Here is a 23606-nt window from a genome sequence, read left to right as displayed (position 1 = left end):
TAACTTAATTCCATCTCTACACTTCCATGTTTAATAGTCCTAAACTACAATACACACTAAGTAATTTACTCAAGTCCGGAATTCAGCATTTCACATTAGCTTATAAATCAGAGTAGGAGTTTTGCAAGCACGGTAGCCAAATACCATCCGTATGAGTCAAACGGGGCCTGCGATTTGAGGGGCTTCCAGCAAGATCTAGTGCAAAAAAGAAAAGTTCTGTGTGTATCTCCTGACCCAGTGAGAAGGAAAGTGGGGAGGAATATGCCTGTGCAAGGTGTGTATTAATGTCAAAAAAGGTATTTTGGAATGTGCACTGAGCCAAAGGTTTAGCACCTTTTTACAGCAAAGCTGGTTAAGGATGCAAGAATCTGAGCAAAAAAGGTCACACTACCACAACAAAGGGACAGACTTTTTAGCAGGGCATGATATGGCAGGACAAGGGGTTATGGTTTTAAACTAAAGGAGGGAGATTCAGGTTGGATGTGAGGAAGAAATTTTTTATGATGAGGGTGGTGAGAGCCTGTCCCAGGTTGGCCAGAGAGGTGGTGGATGAACCATCCCTGGAGACATCCCAGGCCAGGCTGGACGGGGCTCTGAGCAACCTGAGCTGGTGAAGATGTCCCTGCTCATGGCAGGGGGGGAACTGGGGGAGCTGTGAAGGTCCCTTCCAACCCAAACTGTGGGCTAGCTGGAAAGAAGTGGTCACCTCTTAATTTCACCGCTGAATGTCTTGCTACCCAGCCCAACTGAAAAATAAGCTGTTCTGGGCGAAGTCTCAAGTGTAAGCATGGATGGTTTCACTGCTGAGATGATTGGCAGCAACATCTTAAGCTGAGGCAATCCAATCACTTTCAAGAATTTATCCAGACATAAGGACACATAGAAAAATTAAAGAAAACAGATAGGTTAGCGATAGAAAAGTTTGATCAGTAATGTTCTGACAGCAAAGACTTGTACAAGCCTTGCAGCTGTTTCTTGTGGAAATGATACTAGAGAGCTGTTGTTTCCATAGGGATCAGAGTGTGGGAATGAAGGAGATTTAATGGCTATTAGGGGCGTGTGAGCTGAAGGTGCTCAGCAGCTTGCCAGCTCCCACCCTAAACACATAGACCCCATATGCTCTTACTTGCCATAATGACTCCAAAATTTGTGTTTGCTTTGTTGGCAGGACTGTAGTGCCATGGCAAAGGATTATATCTAGGCCCTGTGGTTTATTCAAGAATGTCTGATATCCTCCAGCATGACTTGCTGTTACCTCACATCTGATATCGTCATTGCATGGATTTATTTTGGCTGAATAACTTTGAGTTTGCTTGGTTTTAGTGCCAGAATTGCTTAGCAGAGGAAGTTCCAGACTGCTGAATTGCTTTCTTAGGTCTCCACCCAGGTCTTCTGTAGTTTTTCAATTCCTTATTTAGCCACTGATAATGGGATAATAATACAAAAAGATTCTCACAGTTTGAGTGGAATAAGTTGCTAGACAAATAAACTAATATTTTTCTTTCCTCTTACAGATTACATTTTTGCATGGCCATGAGCATGATTGTACTTTTCACTTACACTGGTGTAAATCAGAGGTGACTGCACTATCTCTGGTAAACTCACAACAGCAAAGAAGAATAACGGTAAAGAAGCAAATGCCATTAGTCACATACTGATTTGTACTGTTTGTTTTCAAAGGTATTCCTTACAAACTCTCCTATCAAGTGTGCTAAGTGTGAAGACTTCTGTAGCCTTGTCATAAGTGCAGTAAGCATGTAAGATACTCAGGTCATAATTATGCTGTTGGGAAACACTGCTTAAAATATTCTGAATAAGATGCCCCTTTTGAAGTGGCTGTGTCATCTAAGATCCTTGCATTTCAATCCACTACTGTCTTTTAGAAAAGTATATTGTACAAAAAGAAAACAAAAATCAACTTCATTCCTTGGCCACATGTACCATTCAGGTTTGTTTGGGTTTTAAGTTTGCATCCAAAAAAGATTAGCCATATTCACAGATGAGCCAAAAACTGCTGGCATTGCTCCAGCCACCCTGCTGCTAGGTTATATCTTCATGTAAACTCTTATTGTCTCAGCAGACCAATGAAACTGCACTAAGGAGCACGGTGTTTGAATTGATAAAGCTCAGGACATCCTTTTGCCAACAACCAAGCTTCAGTTGACACCTTTAGCCATGCTCTTAGCTGTACCATTCATAAGATGTGACTTATGGTTCTGAAAACCTAAATAGATTCACATGCTAAGTTAATACATGGAAGAAAAGCTGCTATGATCCTTTTCAGCAGAAGCACTTAGACTGGGCGATCACACAGAGGGATCTAAAAACTATTAGTCCCTTGGTTTTTAAGCAATGTTAGCATAACATGTGAACTATTCCCCTGGATTAAAATGCAAAGCACCTCCAGACTGTACATTTTAGGACATACAGTATTAATTGTGTGCATGACTCTAAATGCACTGCAAAGAAGGTTTGGCCCAGCACATTTTTCTCCTCCAGTTATGAAGCTTTGCTGAGGTGGCTGTGGAGAGGGAAGTTCAAACTAATGCGGGGAGCGAAGGCTGAAATCACCACTGCACCAGCCGCCCTGCAAAGATCTCAACATCGATGATGGCAGGACCCTTTTTCGTTTGTTTGCTTTGTTCTTGCTTTATTGTGTTTTGTTTTAATTAAAAAAAAAAAGTGAGGTTTCTGTGTTATCAGGTAACAGCAGGACCTAGCCTTTGGGGCAGAATTTTGGTCCCTGTGCATTACTTTGGTGCTCGGGAGCCACAGCACTAGCCTGTCCTGCCATCATTTCGGGCTGAAAACTGGGGTTCCTGTTATGCTCTTCCCTTTAATTACTCTGTGATTATTAACTAATCTTTCTTGTATTTATTTTCTTTTTTCTATTGACATGAAAGCCCGCACCGGATTTACTTTTCTAGCTTTCTTTGCTAAAGAGCACTGAAGATTTTCCTGCAGAAAGAGGGTGGATGGTGCACGGGTTGGAGCTGGAGCTGAGAGGGGGCTCAGTTCCTCAAGCTTCCTACGTGGCATGAAACAATGCACTTGGCTGCATGATTCCCAGTCTGTGAAACACTGACAATGTATTCTCTTGCCTCACAGGAGGAGCTTGGGCATGATGGTTACAAAAGCCCATGAAGATATTTTATTAAGTTCCACATTTTTGGGGAAGATTTCCTTATATGGCATTGAATTAACTCACAGCCATAATCTGGCAGTTGAGTGACAGGCTGACTTTTCACATAAATCAAATCTAAGAAAACGAGGATTATAGCAAGAGCTGTAAAGCAGCTAACTTTATTAGCTAGTCACTACTTTTTCTCATTCAGACGGTTGCTAAATAAACTGAATGAGCATAGCCTTCCCATCATGAACACTACCTTGTGGGAGATTTGTTATTTAAATTTTCAGATAACCAGCCCTATCTGGAGGACTCATTTCCTTGTTAATGAGTAATCCACTCGGTTCTTCCAGATGTTTGCACTGCTGAGGTGAATCTACAAATAAGCACTATCTCAGCTTTGTGACACTCATTTGGAAATTTCAGCCATTCTTTTATCTCCAAAAGGCACACCAGGTGTCTGAGATCAATCGCTTGGATTTGGCATTCCAAAATAGTCAACAAGCACTGTGTTTAATGAAGGACAACAAGATAAAGTACTGATGCAAACAAGACTTTACTGCTTGACCTCCTTATTGTGCAAAGGCCAATAATCTTTTGTACATAACTAAAGACAGGAAATAATTTACTTGAAGTACATCTATTTAGATTTACAGGGTTAATGCTTTTCCTTCTGGGAAAAGGAAGCAAGTTTTCAGCATGTTTAAATAAGATTAAAGTACAAATCTGTTTTGGCACTTTTTAGCACTTTTAATTTCCAATGTGATTTTTTATTTTCTTTCGTTCTGGCTGCTTCTCTATCTGATTGCTTCTTAATGTAAGACAAATGAGGTAAATAAAAAAAAAACAAGGTAAGAAGTAGGGACTGGCTGACTGGATACTCTCTGTGCCATTTCATCTTAAAGTGAAGTAACATTTCCTGCCTGGTATTTATCACCAAACAGTCCGAAACCACCACTGCGAAACTTACTGCCTGTTGTCCTTTCACCCACCCGTAAGTCTGCTAAGAACAGGAATACGCTTTTCTTACAATAGCAACAAATTCCTTAGAAATCTTTATCAGGAAAGCCCCTGAACAAGTCCCTCGCTGTGGTGGTTCTTTTATAATTGGATAGATTAAAGAAAAATTACGTTTCACTTTCAGTGAGTCCCGGCAATTACTCAGTTTTATAGGCTGGCTGAACTACAACAAGATCAGCACAAGGTTGCAACATGTATATGGATCAGTTCAGAAAACCCTTGTTTGTGGCTTGTGCTGTTGTACAGCACTGATTGTGCTGCATGAGACACTCATGGGAAGTTTGAAAGAGACTGCATTTCCTTTCCATAGGAAAAAAAAAATCAAGCCGATTACTGTGAAGATCTGGCAAGGCCTGAAATACTTCCATTAAGTTCATCTAGTATTTAAATGCCTTTATACACTGAGAAAGACAAGAAACTACCTTATGGCTCAGGCTCTGTTTCACTTAATTTCACCCCAGTCCTGTAGAGGATTTTTCTGCTTAATTTTATGAATGGAAGCAGTCTGACAGAACTTACCAAAACCATTAATGAGCTTAAAAACTCCATTCAGCAAGTGCTTAAGCATATACCTTGCTTTAAAGACATAGGTCATGCCCTAAACCCTATAGGGTAGATCACATGCACAATTCAGACATGTGCTAAAATAACTTGCTGAAGGAGGGACCAAACTAAGTGTGTTGATAATGCTGCGCTGGGAGAGTTCTGGTCAATTTTAAGACAACTGCTACATCTACAAGTACACACAAAAATCACGTGTCATGAACCTGGTATTTTTTTAGATCATAGTTGAATGGCTTCCGTCAAGCCCTTAATCTGGGCTTTATTTGTGTGGGATTTGTATCAGGCAGGCACCCAGCACTCCCCATTACGGAGCCACACTGTGAGCAAGACAAACTCCCAGAAGGAGCTTTGCTAAGGACCTTCGCAACAGATTTCACTTGAAAGGGTTTTTTGGTAACAGAGCAGTGGGATGTATTGAAAAACTCTTTGTTTTCCTGTGCAACAGCTTGCAAAAAAAGGACTCTGAATAACATACACTCATGTATATCCATGAATATCCGCAAGCACTGATTGTAGATTGAATAAGCGGTAAGATCTATGCAAAAATAAATAATTTTGGAAAGAAATCTAAGGAATATAAATGAAACAAGTAAAAAAGGATAGCTGATGAAGCTGAAAAATAGAAGCCCTATCAGCCCTATCCTATGGGAGGAGCTGATTGTGTGGTGCAGCAGATGACTAGCTCTTTGATATTTTTCTAAACAATACCACAGTAAGACAACTTTTCCATGAGGAGCAGAAATCACTAAGTGTGGCAGGAAGCTCCCACTAGATGGCAATGTCTACTAACTACTGAGTCCAGATACTGACACTGACTAATTCCAAAATAATAATTGTTCAGAAAAGAGGTCTCGTTTATTAACTCTTCAAAAGCTAACTGAAGCCAGTGAACACACTTCCATTGAATTTCATTTGCTCTGTACTAATTCTTCTTAAAATAGTAACTTTTGCACACTGTGGGTATATTTCAATTTTGTGGGTATATTTCAATTTTGTGGGTATATTGTGTGTGTTGGGCTTTCAGAACTCACCTTAGTACAGAGACTGAAAAATATGGCAAAGAGCTGTTGAAATTCTCTAGCTAATGGGTGGGTGTTTTACCATGGAAGAAAAGTATGGTGGAGTGTTAAGTGTTGGTTGGTATAATGCATGCTCTTTGGGAGTTACGCTAACATAATTATATATTGTCAACGTGATGCAAATCGCATGGGGTGTGACTTATTCTTTTTGTTCATAACTACCAGGAGAGCCACTGAAAAAAAAATAAAAAAGGAAAATCCTGCACTTTGTCATTTATGTCAACAATTACTGCAGGTTTGAAGCTGCCCAAGATTTTGAGCCTGGAGCCAACTATAACAAGGCTCTGAAGTAACTGCTGACCCCCGTGCTAAAAAGGAGACAAAAAAGTGCTTTGTCCAAGACGCCCTCCTGACTGCCTACGACATACTGAACTAAAAATATACCTGTCATTAATAACATTATATAGTTCTCCTCCATTTAAATGCAGGTCAAATGAGCATCTTAAAAAGAGGCTGTAATGACTGACTGCAGCACAAAACCAAAACATTTGGTAGATTTAAAATCTCCTTCTCCAAGGATCCTGTGGGACATGGGCACAATGAGCTTTTTGTTTGCAGCTGACTACAGTACTTTTTAGTTTGTTTGCTTTATTTAACCCTCAGAGGCAGGCTCCTTCCCTACAATACTCCAGGCCTTTTGAAGGATTTCGTGTTCAATAGAGTTACTCTTTCTGAGAGGGGTGCAGTTACAGATTTGTTCAAGTTAAAGCATTCTGATTCACTGACCAATAAAGGAAGGAAAAGAGAGGGCTTTGTCTTTGCCAAAATTAAACTTCTAGTTTGTTTTTATTTTTTTTTTTGGGGGGGGTGTTGTTTTTTCTTTTTAATGTCTCTACCTAACACTGGCAACCTGAGGTCTAGCATTGCAAAACACAAAGCATAAACAATCCTATGCTGAAGAAAAACTAACGTAGAGTCTCTGGACAGTTTTAAAAGTGGCAATATGCCCCATTACTTTCCTAGCTGGCAGCATTCTCTAAGTGACAGACAATCTGGCCACAGACACTAGCCAGCTCCTTATTACAGCACTAATCTTATGTAATGGGAGTGAGCTCACCGCCATACAAAGCACTAATTATCAACAGCATTTTCCAAAGGATATGAATAACTCCCCTTGTGAGACGGAGGCCCAAGGCACAACCCCAAGTAGCTATATGCACTTAATCCATAACTATACCGCTGTGCCCGCTCACAAGGGTCCTTAACAGTGAAACGCCAGCAATCCAAATACAATGGAGGAGCTGCCAAAAGCAACAGCAGATTTTTGCTGTTTGGATGGGTGTGCTTTACAGCTGTAAAAGTTACTATTCACAGAACTAAGAGAATTATTTAAATTCAATTACCCTAAGATATTTTCAAACGTCACATTGTGTTCATTCGTCCTTTGATCAAGCCAATTGTTAGACATTTCCACTGATAATGTAACTTTTGTTATTTGCTAGTTTATTTTACATCAAATTTCAAGTATACAAAGATCCAAATAGGTATTTGTTTTTATTGCTTAGAGCTTTTTATGACAACAGTGCAATGAAGACTGTCAGTGATTCATCCAAAAAGAGTTGTTCACTATCACAGAAATGCTGGTAGAAATATCTACAGAAAAGTGCAAGAATAATTTTGTTTCTGTAATTTTAAAAATATAAAGTCTTACATATGGCCATTTTCACTCATGTAGTATGAAAATCAGAGGAAAACCAATACTCTCCCACAGCAAAAGCCAACAGAACAGCCCTATAACTATACTGCAATAGAAGAAAGGCAAAGCTAACAGAACATGCTCTTTAAAAAATTATACTATTTTCTTCTGCCTCTTGCATCTGTCAATGTAATCATACCTGAAAAGTCTTGAGTAGAAATTGGCTTGATTTTCAGGAAGTAAAGAACAAGGAAGCTCTGAAAATATTGGGGAGCTGTGAGTTCTCTGTACACACTTCAGTACCTGCTCTCACTACCTTCACCTTTGAGACAAATTATTTGAAGTTAGGGACTAGGCAGATACGCCAAAATTTGCAGCTTACAAACGCCCTCCCTACTGGTCCACGCTCAGAGGTTGCTGGTACTCCAAGCCCATGCTTGTGGCCGCGGCCTCTAATCTCCATCTCTCACTGAATTTGCACCACAAATGAGGATCTGGGTTTCCTGAAAGAACATTCCCTTTTTTATGTTGTATTAGCACAGCTGCAATCAACTCTTTTCCCTTGATATAAAAAGGCAACGGCTGCTGCTGCCAAAGTGTTTTTCATGTGGCCCATCAGCTCAAGAACATGACTCCACCTCTCCCAACCACCGGAAACACTGAAAAATTCTTTCTTTCAAAAACATGAAAAGGAAAAATAAAATAGAGCAGGAACACATCATAGATAAGAAAAGATTGCTTCCTGCCATACGGATGCAGTACAGCAAATCAGAACAAATTAGATTCATACGGGTGGCAAGCAATGGATTCATACATCTTCATACTCTGACCTTAGCCAAGAAGCTCCCAATTTGTTTTGCAAATAATATATGCAAATTGGTCTGGGCAATAAAATCTTGTATAACTGACTATCAGCTGGAATGTAATTTGTTTCTGGAAAAGCAGCACCTGAACTAATGATTAAACTTTAGGGCACAAGAAGTATGACCTTACTACTTTACTCATGTTATTTTGTGCTTCTCAAGACCAGCCTTTGTTTGGGATGTAGTGGGTATAGCATCTTGAAAAGGTGTTTTTTACCAGGAGATGGTGAGACTTTATCTACACAACCCCAACCATTACATAAAATTATGCCATTTTGCCTGAAAGGCAGGGAAATGCTAGGCAGTTTTAAATTAAAAAAACACTTTGCAACTGAGAAATAAACTTGCCAAAATCTCCTAAAAACACACAATAACTATGCATCAAACACTTCAGTGAGGTAAATCAAAAAGCCTCCCCAAGCTCTCTTTGCAGAAGCAGCATCTACAATTTAAGAGTAAGCCCATTTCTATTTTGTTAGAAAAATTTTCCTTGTCTTAAAAGTTCTTGTAATGGAAAACAGGCAGAATCATTACAGATGTGGAGAAATATGATGTGGACCTAAAGTTTTAAATACTCTTCTTCACTTTTTCACTGAATCTGGTTGTACCTGCTTCGTTATTCAAAAAAAACCAAAATTTTCCTTAAGGAACTCTGAGAATCAGAGCATGTATTTACAAGATCACTCTTCATTCATTCCAAGACTTGCTTACTGGCATCATTTTTGCAAGTTAAACATAAATTCCAGTTGATACATGAAAGACATGCACAGGAAATGAACGCTTTTTTTGACTGCTGCTGTTTTTGACGGATTGGTATCAGACAGTATTTTCTATAGGCAGCTGATTATAGCTGGTCCACTACTAGTCACCTAAATAATTGGTCCTGTTTTCAGTAGGTCTGTGAGCCTGTTAAGGCTGTTCTAGGTTCAATGCAGGTTTTCCAATAAGAACCCTAATTCTATATGCTCACTTCTTAAAAATCTTGGTCATGTTCTTCCACATGCCTTAAAAAAATAAACCGACCTCCAATCCGACTGAAGGGGCATGAACTGATCTCATCTGGACACTGCACAGAAAACTGAACGGCTGTTGCTGATTTGATTGGTGAAACTGTCACCTACTGATTCATGAGGTAAGGGAAATATCTGCAACTTTACCAGCGAATTTAAGTTTTCTCGCATTACTAGGCCAATGGCAAAGGCGAGTTTACCACCCTCATCTCACAGGAACTGGTAAGAAGTGTACTGAAAAAGAGCTGCCCCTCGTATTTTGGAAGCCAATGGAAGTGAGACAGCACAAGATCTATATGACAGTGCTGCGTATGACTATGAAGTCTACGAAAAATAGCTAAGGTGGGCATGTGTATTCAATAGCTCACTGTAATTAGAAACAATGTGCAGTGCACTTGGAAGTACCTTTGTTGGTTTTCACTGAGGAACTCCTGTATGTTCTTTGTCCAGCACCATATTTAATGGTGGCTGGCACTTCACTTTAAAAAATCTGGAAAAAACACAACTGAGCATGAGCTGAAAATGTCAAAAATTACTGATTTCCTTCCACTTGAACTCATTGGTTGAAATACCTTCTAGGTGCAAAGAGAAAAAAAAGTATTTGATCCCTTTTCCAGAAACTGCTAACAAAATATATGCCAACACCTGGCAAAGGAGTTCCTTTCCAACATACTGAATATTTAAGTTGTGGGTTTCCTTATGTTCATGGAAAACTAGTACGCAGGTAAACCCACCTTGTTCCATAATCTCCAATAGTAGAGGCTGCGGCTCAGTGATTCCCAATTCTAGTCAGTTTTTTTGGTTGTAGTGAGTTGAGGTTTTTTGATGTTCAATTTGTTTGCTTTTAGTGTTGTGTTTTTGTCTTTTTGTTTAGAGAGTAAACTCATGTGAAGGAGAAATCACTAAAATGTATCGCTGCTATTTCTTCTGGGCAGTGCTGGGTCAACTGAAGCACTGGGCAGACAATTCCACCCATGACACATCTTGCTATTGTTGTCCATTTACTTTTTCTTCTAAGTCTACCGTACTTTACAACTTTTTTTCACAATCTAAAACCTACTGAAATCATATAAGCATGATTTTAAGACTAAACCAAGCTTTTATTGGCAGAAAATTCCAACAAGTATCAAGATAAAGATGAAAATATATCACTTGTAGATGCAGTCTGCCTAAGAGCAGGAGTGACTTCTGATAGTATCTCCAACTCTTATAACAGGAGAATCCTCAGCAGACTTGACAAATTTTCCTCTATGCCAGAAGTGTTGAATGGAATTGTAGATAGATAATATTGTCTTGGAAAAAGAGTGAAGCTGGGCAACAATGTTAGAAACAGATGAATTACAGATGCACCCTGATATGTAAAACACAAGAAGGTTATTTAGGTTTTGGCTATATGAAAGATCTAGTTTCAGAAATTCAAGTTAGAACACGAGTGTTGATTCAATAATGCTGATTTTTATGACTACAAATTATATTTATGCATTTAACACTGTCATGACTACTGTTGACTCGCAAATACATAAACAATGTAATTTTTTGACCTACACGGTACTCAAATTCACTGGAATTTTAAGACATCATCAGAGAAGTATTTGATGCATAAATTTAACTATGTGGTTGTTCCTATTAATCACTAGAGAAGTAGTAAATCACTATAACCAGAGGAGTGGTTAGAAAGTATGAAGAATAAGTTAAAAACTAAAGAAAAGGAGCAAATGAGGAGTCTGCTCAGAACCATGGTATCCAGAAACCATATGGAACAGGTTATGAGGGAAAGCTATTGAAGCAATGAACATAAATTATTTCAAGAGACACCTAAATTGTTTCTGAAGGAAGAGACAGAGGGAAGTTGTTAAAAAGAAAAGAGAAATAAAGTGGAAAAGAAGATCAATCAAAAGATAAATCTGTCAGACAGATGGCCTTATTCTGTTCTTAGAATATCTTCATTTCTTAAAATTGAAAATTAAAGTAAAAATTTCATACCACATTTTCCCAGTAGCCTGAATTTAAAAATGGAATCTCAGCCTTAATTTTAATTTCCTTGAATTCATCATTCAGTGGCATACCAAATTTGGCTTTGGAATGTATGAGCATGTTATCTTGTTTTATACAACGCAGTGTAAGATGGGCTGCCTCTTCAGGCGCTACATTTATGCCCAAATTCATCTCACCTAACTTTAGATTCCTTAGTGAAGTGCAGGTTCCACGACCAACCGCTGCAGAAAGCCCGGACCACCCCTGAGCTCCAACCAAACTTAAATCACCCTCAGTGGGTCCCTGTCACTGCCCATCAGGTGTAAGAAGCCACATCAGGAGACAGAGAATTAACTCATCCCCAATGAGTAGTGTTCAAGGCCATGACCCATCCTGTGCTCCAAAAAATACATGATAGGCAAGAGAAAACCATGAAATGAAACTCTTCTGCTCACATCCTGCAAGTCTTTGTGGCTCCAAGTACAAATGGGTGCATTAGTACCACCACAGGGCACTGGGCAAACAATCGGGCAACAAAAAGTCTTATCATCTTTTTCTTCACCTGCCACACACAATAATTTCCTGAAGAAATGGCTTATTTACAAGACATTTTAGAGGGCTTTAAACTTCTGGTTATCTACATGAAATGATGATAAATGAAGCCTTCTTTGCCCCAGGTGTCTTTCTACATAAGTTGTAGCCACATGGTATGCAGCAATGATCATTGCGTGCATGTGTGAGCGTGTGCATATGTGTGTCCAGATGCTTTCTGCTTTAAGAAGAATTCACAACTAGAAATCAAAATTATAAGCATAACCAGTTCTGGTTGTTGTTGTTTTGGTTTGGTTTTGTTTTGTTTTTTTAATGTAATGTTCTCCATTGGGTGTTAAATGGGAATAAATCACCCCTCTCTTCTATAAAAGAAACTGTTGTGAATTGGAAAGAGCTCAATCATTTCCTGTATTCATCAGCTCTTTGATTTAGGTTAGTTAAAGGTGAGTAGAGAGTGTTCTGCCTCTCCTTCTGCTGATTTTCCTTCCTGTTTCAAGGTAATAGGAGCTATCAACAGCATCTTGAAATTTTATGGACAGATTATTGGTTACAGGCCTCCTGAACCACCCAAGGATGGCTGCTTACCCATCCTAGATGTAGAGCTACCATACAGACTAGAATAACCTCTAACAGTATTTGAGAGGCTCCTTTGTGCACTCTCACAGACCTAGTGAATGCAAGAGCTTGAATGCCATATCCTCATCGAAAAATTAATTCTGTTGCATATATAGAAGGGAGAGGAGAATTATGATATGTGTCCTTGTGTGAGAACAGAGGAGAACAAACCAGCTCCAGCACAGACGTTTAAACAGCAGTCTCAGACTTTCTGACTTTTTCTGTTTGGAAGCTTTGAGGGCTCCCACGTATACAATAATAAGAACTAAGAATAAGGTTTTAGAATGACACCGCAAAACAGTACTTATTCCAAATAAAAGTTTGCTGGCTGTTTGCTTGGGTGCCTATTTAGTTATGCAGCTTCCCTCGTCGCTGGTGGGAATTTCGTAAACCACCACAAAAATAAATGAATGAGTGATTGTATTTCAAAAGCATCTTACCAGTGGGCTACCGTCAGTCCAGCGGAAATCACGCTCAAACATCTTGTCATTGAGGCCAATCCACTGGTAGTCATGCCCAATACCTAAGGAACCAGAATGATATTTTTATTAACCTTCCCATAAATGGAAGCAGTTTCAGCAAAGAAAATAAAAATAATTTGCACAAAATGAATCAGACATCCTGTTCTTGAGATTCTTCTACTCATTATGCAAACAACTACTTGCAAGCTGGTTTTCAGCTTTTCAATTTTAATTTGGGATTTCTATAAAAATGTAGATTGTCATTTGACAGTTTTAAACAATCCTGGCTCTTCCCTCCTGATGGCATCTCCCAATGAAAACAAATTGATTTCCTACCTGAACACATACGAGGGGGAAAGAAAAAAGGCAAAAAAAATAAAAGCATATATTTTAATCTACATTTTTCAAGTTTTGGTTAGGCTGTAGCCAGTGTTGTCTAGATTATGCAACAGAACATACAGGAACTATTTATTTATGCCTACCTAACACAATATATGGTGATGTGGTTATTGATGCCAGGTGCAAAAGAAAATTCTAAAGCCTCCAGAAAAAATTGGTTTACAGCTTTCCAATGCTGAAACAATACTTCCTGTTCTCTTCCTCAAAACAAATGTATTTTCTATGTAACAAAGAATAACTTAATAGAGATAGGGAACTTGCACTGACCGCACAAGTAAACATGAAGAACACAAAGCGTGCCTTTTAAACATTCTAAAAGTATATTTTAAGATGGAGATGTAGCAGCTGAGTGATCAGGATGATATTTCACAATCTCTGAACCCTCAGTGCCTGTTCTTGTTTAGAGAAATCCCAACAGTACGTACGGTTCACAAAGATCTGCTCCTCATGAGACAAGATGCTGGTCAGGTGCGCTCCCTGGAGACGGCATTCCCTTTCGGCTGTGTCCCACGTACGCCGGTGGGCAAAGTATTTGTAGCACTGTCCTTGGAACTTGTGCCAGCCGTAATCACAGGTCTCCGTGTCTGCAACAAAGAGATAAATCACATGTCTCTCAATGGGCGTGAAACACTGGCACGTTTCATGGAAGCCAATGGATTTCTTGGGCAAAGGTTCAAGAAGTACAAATGCAAACAATAAACACTCACGCTTGATAACTCATTACATTTTCACGTAGTTCTGTTTACTCAGTTTCAGCACAAGGTGCAATAATATTACTTATGTAAGGAGTGTAATTGCAACTGGCAACTTTGTGAGCTTCCACTGATGAAGTTGTGCTGCACCTGGACAGACTTAGGAGGACATCTTCAGTCCATAACTACGGATGAATTAAATGCCTGGTTATTGGATTGCAGTTAGTCTACATTTCATTTGAGTTTTCTGGGTCTGTATATATGGGAATTTTTACTTGCAAGGGCAAATATTTCTTTGAGTGATTGTACTGAATGATCTTGGTTTGGAAGAAACAGACAACTGAAAGTAATATGAAGGAAAACCATTGTGATTGTTCAGTCCACAGATGCAAAGCTGCAGTATTTTCTTTCTGTATTTGCCCCTCCAAATCCTGCTCCAAAACCCATCTTCCTTGACAAAGTCTAACTTAATAAACTTTAGGCATCACTTTCTAAGGAAGGAAGTGAAGCTGAAATATAAAGTAATGAAATACACATTGTCTGTGCTCGTATGACAGATGGTACTGATACGAATGCGTTACATAGAGAAGTTCACATCAGCCAGTATATCCTTTCATCTAAAGAGAAATAAACACAAGTCTTGGAACAGTAACAATCCATGGATTTGACGTTAATTATCTTGTCAAGGTTAGGCAGCTGTAAACACAATAAATAGCAAGAAACAACAAAGTTCCAGTTCCAAGTTTGCTTCTGCACCAACACTGTAGGAATGAATCACAGACAAAAATCAGTATTAATAGGACAGGCATAGCAAATACATTGCCTGAATGTGTCTGAGCTGTGCTTGAAGAAGAACTTGCAAGACAGTTTTAGGGATAAATGCGAGAAACAAAAGGGAAAACTCAGACTGCTTTGAGTTACTGCGGAAGAAATGGCACCATAAAGGACACTTCAGCACAAGATTACAGCTTGTTCTGACCACAGCTGGTTCCAGCTATCTGAGTACACGATGGTTTACTCTGAGGGGCCTCAGTTGCAGGATGTTGAAGAACAGAAACCCAAAGTTTGGCTTTCCCCACCCACCAAACAGGAATTTGCCACTTCCCACCAAGGTTTATCAGTTCCCAAACAAAACTGTGCCTGAAAGCAACTCTCTGGCCTTTCCAGAGGAATAGATTTGTTCTGGGTATGAAACTGCATTTCCTATTTTCAGTAAGTCAGTGTAATCAGTAGTCAATAACATACTTTGGCCAAAGGGTCTGTTTTTGCAGTGGTACAGAAAAAGCAAAATATGACAGAATATGCCAACAACATATGCCTGCAAATTCTGTAACTATGGTATTTCTTAGGCTTGAGCAGCTACCACCTGAAAGACAATTGTGAAATAATTTTTTTCGTAACACAAAACTGGTTCCTAATTCATAACCAGAAGAGGACATTCGCATCCTGAATCACCATAGTGTCTATTTTTAAAAAGTTTTTAAATTTTCCAAGCCTAAATGGATTTAAAAATGCAAACGTATAACTTCAGAGGCTTACCAAAATTTCTCTGACAATTTCTGGCAACACTAATAATACAGCAGTCATTGTCTTATGAGTTTGGTATCAAAATCATTTTCTAAAAGTCATCAGTACATAAATGTAGCAAATACAAAGGCATAATAGTGCTTACACTGGTTATCTTCTATTTTCAACAAGTTAAGCTGTAGAAAACTGCTTGTGACTCGAGTAATCTGAGCTATGAAAAAGGAATGTAATCTATATCTTTGGGGTTTTTTATCTGGTCCCTCTTTGTATTCTGTATGAGGTGCAGGCTTCAGATACAGCTTTGATCTCTGGCATCTAGGCCATCTTAAAGTTTAGTCTGCCTTTGGCTTCCTAGAACATTTTTTTAACCACACGATGCTGACTAACAGTGCTATGTCCTTTGTGAAGGCACTTAAGATTTTATTATTCATCTTGTTCAGGGACTCCCTTGTCCCACAGGAAAGAAGTCACATAATAACAAGCAGAATTGCATGCTGAGAAAACCGTGGCCAGAGAGCATTTCCAGGCTATTCTAATCAAGCCTTCCTTGGCCTCTGCTGAGGGAGGCAAAGAGGGTTGAAAAGACAAAACCTAGAAGTCTAGGTTCAAAGAATGAGATGTAATGGTCAGAGCATGAATCATAAATAATAAAACTCCTTAAGGTAGATGGTGCCAAATGATAACACAGGTACTCTTAGTTGAAACACATGCACCACAGCACATGTATTATACAACTCCTCCCTGTTATCCAAAAGGCCATGTTGCCTTCCAAAAGGGAAAAGCTGAATAACTTCTTCTGCACCTGTTTGTAAACCTTATCTACAAAGACAGAAAAAGCCAGGGCTGATAGCTACAAAATTCAGAGGATTTTTAGAATAGGAAGAGTGGATCTGATTTTTTTTTATTATTTTTTTTTTTTGCGACAGGGTGTTGATGAGAAGAGGGGAAAAAGGGACAGGGAAAAGGATAGTCAGGAGGCTAGAGAATGAAAAATGCACACCAGGCAAGTAAAAATGTGGGCACTGCTTCATTTCTGCAGTGCTTTGTCCTGAGCGTGTGTACCTTACTACACTAAGAAAACTGAAAGGGTGACACAAAGAAAAGGGTTCCATATGGGTATAGGTTTTAATGATTTTACTGAACCCATAAAGGCTAATTGCAGGTGGCTGTAAATGTTCTGATCCGATCATCTGTAAGCAGAGTAGGTGCAAGCATTTACTGAATACAAAACTTTATGTTCATTGTATACTTATTCAGGGTGGTAACCATAGCTTTCCTTAACCTTACTCCAGAATGTGATGGAAAGACTGAAACACAGCTTGCCATATTTATGGTGTTTTAAAAGTTGTCTGAGTAGTCTTGATTTCTGACAATTTACAGGCTTTTTCAGCGATGTGTGCAAAGAGTTACTTACACACCTTTGTTCTCTGTAGTTTCATTAAAAGAAAAAAAAGTTCTCTGTAGGTTTAATACATAGGTAGGTACCACTTTTTCAACAGCTGCAATAAGCTGTTGACAATAGGTCCCTTGTCTTTAAAGAAATTCCGTAAGAGGCTTAAAGAAAATAAAGAGTGAAATGCGGGTACTAGAACATAATGAGAGTCTTGCTCAGCTGTGAATTTTATCTATGACTGTCTGCCTTCATCTAATGAACAAATGTCTGAGGCCCATTAGCCCACACATCTTGAGGAGAAAACATTTCAAATGTTCAAAATAATCCCTTCTCAGCTGAAAGACACCAGTTAGAGACCATCTGTTTACAGAAAGTATCTTTGCACTGAGCCATTCTTTAATACTTTCATCCCAAGCTATCAAGCCCTGGGAACAAAGTGAATCAAATGAGAACAGAGTTATCACAGACATTTCAACAATGAACCTGGGTTATAAAAAAAACCTGTTCCTGATATGATAATTGAAAAAACAAATAAACAAACAACAAACCCCACTCCCCCAAAAAACCCCAGTTGTTTTGTTTTCGTAACCTGGAAGAGAACAGCTGGTTGTATTATCCCAAGGAGGCATGTCCTGTAACAAACATGTATGCGCCATTTTGGCACACAAGTCCATACATGCAGCTGCATTTGGTAAACAGGCTACCCCAGTTGTGCCTGCAGAGACCCCATCGACGAGAAAGCCAGACCTTAAGTTTAAAACACAAATACCATTCCTTGAAAGCGGGTAGACACCAGTTAGAACAGCAAAAGGAGAAAAAGAAAAGGACAGTCTAGCCAGCCAAGGAAGGAAGAGGAAAATCTAAACAGACGCTCATCCAATTATCATTAAAAACACTTATTCTTAAAATTGAGGGTTAAATTGAAAATCTTTACCATTTTGTTGTTTCCCATGTAACTATTCATGAAGCAAGGTATTCCTCACTACAAATATAGATGGCTAGGTAATACAACAACAGCCGAAAACTTCCACGGCTCTGCTGATCCCTGAGGACTGTTGTCTACACAGCCCGGTGTGAGACGGGGTATCAAACAACCCTCCTCTCCTCTTTCCCCAAACACAGGGCTTGCAAAGCAATGCTTCAGGCAGCAAAACTGTGAGGATCTGAGCTCTGGGCTGATTTATCTGGACACTGAGAGGTCTCAGAAGGGCTTTTCACAAAGGGATGACAATGGAAAGAAAGACTGACAGCTCCCCCATGATGAGACTTGCATCAAGATCTACTGCGGTCACCCTTTGGAAAAGTGGTTTTGCGATATTTCTGCATTTTAAGAAGTGATATTCAAATGTCACCAGGTCGCATGCACATATGCATCTGCATACTTTGAAAAGGTGCATGCAGTGCCTGAAAGGGTATTATCTAACAGAGGTACTCCACTCGCTTTTAGTCTAGTCTGATGAAGAAGCAATGCTGGCTCACTGAGCTACCAACCTAGTTTGAGAAGGAAACACCCTCAGCTGCTCTATTTCTAACATCAGACAACTTTAGATCTCTTCAGGAAGAAGTTCCTGGGCTCAGATTGTCTGCTGAACTCTTGCCACCTGGCAAGAACAACAGCTGTCAGGGAGCCAATTATAGCTCATTGAGTCTCAGGATTGATTACCCTCACCCTAGGTTAGATCACCCTGAAGGCTCCTTTAGTTTCTACCACCTGCAGGAGCTCCCTGATGTGCAGCTGCACTGTCCTCTGGTCACATCCCCCCCTAACACTGATTTGCTGAGGGGGGGTCACATCCCCCCCTAACACAGACTAATATATCAGATAAAGATCCTTTAGTCTAGAAAAGTCTTGCTGGGGCACTTGGGTGAAATCCTGAACTCTACGTTTTTTCTATACCAGTGCCATGGTACCAGGACACGGTGGAATTGTATTCTACTTTGAGCTTCATTTCCAGAAGAAATGCGTGCTCACTGCTTCCATTCCCTTTGGTGGCGTTTTGAATACTCAGCAGTGTGCCTAAGAGAGATCTTCAGCTCGACTTTTTTTTAAGCTTTCTAAAATGAATAGTATACATTGGAGGGAAAAAAAAAAAGAAAAAAGAGTATGAAATATAATCACGGTGTGCTCAACTCCACCTTTCCTGTGGCACCGAGGTACGCATTCTGTCGTTTTGGCTGGTCTTTAAATCTAGTGAGGTCAGGACTGGTGCCTTGAAATAAAGCCTGCTTGCCAGACAACTGTGTCTGAATTGCCAACACAGTTTTATTTTGTCTGGTGGAGTGGAAATTTGGCACTAAATGCTTTTCTCAAGTCCCAAACCACTGCAGGACTTTAAGTGGAGGAAATTTAAATTCCAAAGCTAAGAGAGCAGGGCTCTGGTTCTGATTGACAAACTAGGAAATGTTCCCATTAACCACCTAAAATGTGCTCTCAGGTTGGTCATAAAAAGCAGTTTAAAACTACCACGGTACTCAGAGCCACTCGCTACTCTGGGTTGCTGGAATGAGGGGGAGGAGGAAGGGAGTGAGCACATTTATTTCTTTTGTTCCGAAAACACTGTCCACTTACAGCTTTGGAGAACAGATTCAAAAAGTCCTTTCAAATTACAAAATTAGCCAGAATACTGAAAAACTTAAAGAGTGAAAAGTGCTGAGGTCAGTCAGCTTTGAGAGTTTTCAGCTCTAACAAACAAATCTCTATAGGTTGAGCTGGAAGGATTTGCAAACTGCCTTTCACTGAAAATGAGAAACAAACATAATACACAATATTAAACAAACAAATCCAAAGAACTGGTTCATTTACCTGTGACCAAAACCATTCAGCCGAAGAAAAAGAGGAAAATGTATTCATAAACTTTAGAAAGTACACTTTAAAACACCATGAATTTTTCCCATTGAAACGCCTTCATTAGTTTTGCTGACAGAACAGATTTTGCTACCCTTTTTTTCCTCTTCCATAGACATACTAAGTAAGCATCTTGCACTGTAAATATTTCTTGTAAATACAGCAGGATTTCTTGCAGACAATGTTCTAACAGTTAGAGAAATTTGGATATTTAACTCATTTCAGTTGTCCAGCTGAGAGAGTATTTTACAACCTCCTTGTTATTGTGATCCTGCACCTATTTCTCCTAAAATCATCACGGAACAAATCATTTTGAAAATTCTGCGATGAAGTTGTCAAGGCTATTGTCCCCAGTGGATGGATATATAATGTGGCATATTCAGTAGACTATTCCTACTTTCTAGTGATGCTTGTTGGAAGTGACAGGTTCTGATATGTCTTTCATAATATGTATAATTTTTTTAAGACAGAAGCTTAGTTAAAAAGTAAGTCTGGTTGCACTCATTATCCCATAAGCAACAATACAGTAAGGACAGAACCTTGTTATGTGTATTCCCCATAGTTTGGTAGCCAATATGAGCAGACTATGCTTGCCTTGGAACCACCTGAAAACTGTACTGCTGTTGTTATTTTGACACAGAAACTGCCCAATATATCAGTCAGGTTAGCAAGTGGATAGAGTTTGCTCTCACCCATCTGCTAAAGAGCCACAAATCACTGGAACTCAAATATTAAAATCTCTCCTGACCACCGATGACTTCCTACAGATTTTGACAGTTTCTTCCACGCTCTCACTTTTAGAAGGCTTTGTCTATTTACCCCACAAGGGTGTAGAAATGGAAAGAGACGAACTCGATCACCACAGATTAAAGAATGCAATTTACCTTGTTCACAGAGGGCACCTACATAGCTTGGCAGACACAAGCAAGTAAACGTATTGAGGCCATCTATACATGTGGCTCCATTCCGGCATGGGTTAGACTGGCATTCATCGATATCTACAACATAAAGATAAAAGAGTTTTTGTAACCCACTCACTGCCTTGAAGGGAAATGTTCCTCAGCCTCAGTCATACTTATTACTAAGACCAGTTCAATCCAGATGAATGAAGTATTGCAAAAGATCCAAGTAACCACTTTATTTGCACGATAACTGAATTCACTATGCACAACCTTCTTTTCTCTTAATCCACAAGCTAAGAAGTGGTTTCCTCAGGAAATATGACATTACTGATCCAAAATTTTATATCCTGCGCTCTGACTCCTAATTTCTGAAATTTAGACCTTCCATTTGTCCCTGTGTAGCTAAGAAGTGATACTGTGCAGTGTGTAGTATTTTCTCATAGTAGTGGAAAATTTGACCTGTGTGTGTGACCATGGCACAAAAAATTCTCATAAGTACTAGAAAACTCAAACATCTTAACAAATATTAAATACTGGGTATCTTATCATATACCAGGAAGGAGACTGTTCATTTCAGCCTGCAAAACAGCATGCCCTGGGATCTTATTGGTTTGCATTTCTCGTTTCTTCCCTGTCTAATCTTATCAGGATATGGACAAAGCACAATAAAGACAATCTCACTAAGTGACCACTCAGATAGCAACATTCGTAGTCATGCACAGGTTTACTGCTGAGCCTATCATTCTAGAGTAGACAAATAGCATTCTATGGCTGCTAGAATGCTTTGTCTTCAAATTTTGAATTCAAGCAGTAGTTCATTCAATATAATTACTTTGTGCATGTATTTGCAGAGGTTATAAGCTAGCAGATCTCTTTATAAAGATCATATGGTGTTTTCTAATGAGGGCTGCTCTTCTGAAACAATCACAGCTTAATCTTTAATGCAGATTTTGCAAAAATATTAATTGCAAGTGAACAGCTGATAGTGACTGACTATTATATAACTGACTGACTATATATAAGAGTGAAGGTGAACTTATCTACAAACAAAAAAGCATGTATTCAATGCTAGGAATAATTATTGCATCATATGAAAGGCTTCTTTTTTAATATTTTTCTTTTTAAAATAAACTTTTGTTCAAATTTTATGCTAGGTCTTATTTGTTCCAGTCATTTGGAAAGCTCTCAAGTCAACATTTTATGCCTTATATACAGAATATCCCTGAATCTCAGGTCAACATTTTATGGATAAAAATGCTGAGGTTTACTTTCTTGAGCACCACAGACCATATTTCTATATGGTGACTGGACATGAAGCGTCCCACTCCAGTTAAAGGGGACAAGACATGGCCAGAATAGTAATTTATAATCTGAAAAAGAAAAAAACCCACTATATATATATAGATACATATATATATATATTTATAATCTCTGAACTCTGGTTTGTGATCAGGGGATGCCATATTCTTTGACAAAGAAGATTTAACATACAATGGCTAAAACTTGAAATCTACCAACAATAGCCCATTAGTGAACTAAAAAACTCATCAACATGAGCTAGGAAAGCTGAGAAAAACACTTGTTAATTTTTTTAATCACATAATGTCTTGCACAACACAAATGAAAAAAAAGTAATCCTCACATTTATACTGCACTGGTATCAGCCTTTGGGTGGGGTTGTTTGTAGTTGTTGTTTTTTTCTCCCAAGTTATATATAATGAGTTAAACTAATTTTAGCAACATTGCATGAGTTTGTTTTGTTTTGTTTTGTTTCTTTCAAATTTGGCAGGAAACTGTGTAACAGGTAAAACCATAGTATGTATTAGGGAATTAAACCTGCAGTTTTTCAAAAGCCTACATTAGCTGTACACTAAACAGCCAAACTACCACTGTTACCATACTTTTGCTTGCTAGTTGGAAGGAAAGCTGGTTATTCTGAACGGTACTGGTAAGTCTCTTGAAACCCACAATCACAACAGGTAAACACAGATGAAGCTTGAGGACGTCCGCAGCTAGAAGGGTTACCAAAATACTAATTTATACCAAAAATGTATATGATTATGATAATATTTCAAATTTCCTTGAAATAATATCAAGCTGGCATTCACATTTGGGATTAGTTTATTTTATCAGCCTTTCAAATAATTACACAAAACTTTTAAGAACTGTCCTGAAATATTAATGTTTACTTGGTTTTATTTGATGTATTTATGAATACAAATTGTGAATTCTAGGTCATGTAGTTAATCTACGATTCTCTTACATTTGTGTGCATACATATCTGTGCACTTTATGGGGAGAGAGAAAAGGACTACGTGGACCTCCTTCATGTTATTGCTCTGTTCTTAAGGCCTCACTGTAGAATTTTTCAAATGTCTACATATTCTTCAAATTCAAAACCACTCCACTTCTGCAGATTCCATCTATGAAAAGCTTATATTTGACTTAATCATTATCTGATGGCATCAGCTTACCTAATTCACACTGCTCACCGTTGAAACCTGGCAAACATGTACAGATGTAAAAAGAACCACGTGGATAGCAGGTACCACCATTCAGGCAGGGATTGCTTTTGCACGGATCTTGGCCTGTTAAACAAGTAGAAAAAGAAAATTGACTCCGTAGCTTCATTTTTCGCCACAAGAAATCTTTCTGCATTTCTGCACTGATGTTGTGGGGTTTATTGTAGTTACAGAAACTCTATTAACATAATAGACTACTGAAAATATGATAGCTCTCTAAAATAGTAAAGCTTGTTTTCAGGCATCATTATTTTCAATGACAGGGCATTTACTATGAACCAGTATAACTTATTTTCAGAATAATATTTTTCATAGCAATTTGTACTATATTTGGCAGTCATGATATTCTGCTGAGGATTTAGTTTGCATGACATGACAATTAATTATAGCTGAACACAGTTAAACATATGCAAAATGAATGGAAA

General features: G+C 38.7%; 1 protein-coding gene across 7 annotated transcripts in view; it reads right to left on the bottom strand.

Moving 5' to 3' along the window:
* Nucleotides 1–23606, bottom strand: part of VCAN (versican) — a 115127-nt gene that overhangs the window by 6901 nt on the left and 84620 nt on the right. For all 7 annotated transcript variants that reach the window (XM_065046468.1, XM_065046471.1, XM_021280313.2 and 4 more), the window contains 4 exons: nucleotides 23134–23247; nucleotides 20642–20755; nucleotides 13726–13884; nucleotides 12881–12963 (listed from right to left, as the gene is read on the bottom strand). In XM_065046468.1, coding sequence (XP_064902540.1) covers nucleotides 12881–12963; nucleotides 13726–13884; nucleotides 20642–20755; nucleotides 23134–23247 — 470 coding nt within the window. The remainder of the gene's footprint in view (nucleotides 1–12880; nucleotides 12964–13725; nucleotides 13885–20641; nucleotides 20756–23133; nucleotides 23248–23606) is intronic.

This window comes from Columba livia, chromosome Z (genome assembly GCF_036013475.1).
Source record: "Columba livia isolate bColLiv1 breed racing homer chromosome Z, bColLiv1.pat.W.v2, whole genome shotgun sequence".
NCBI classification, from domain to species: Eukaryota; Metazoa; Chordata; class Aves; order Columbiformes; family Columbidae; genus Columba; species Columba livia.
This window is presented reverse-complemented; position numbering and strand designations above follow the sequence as displayed.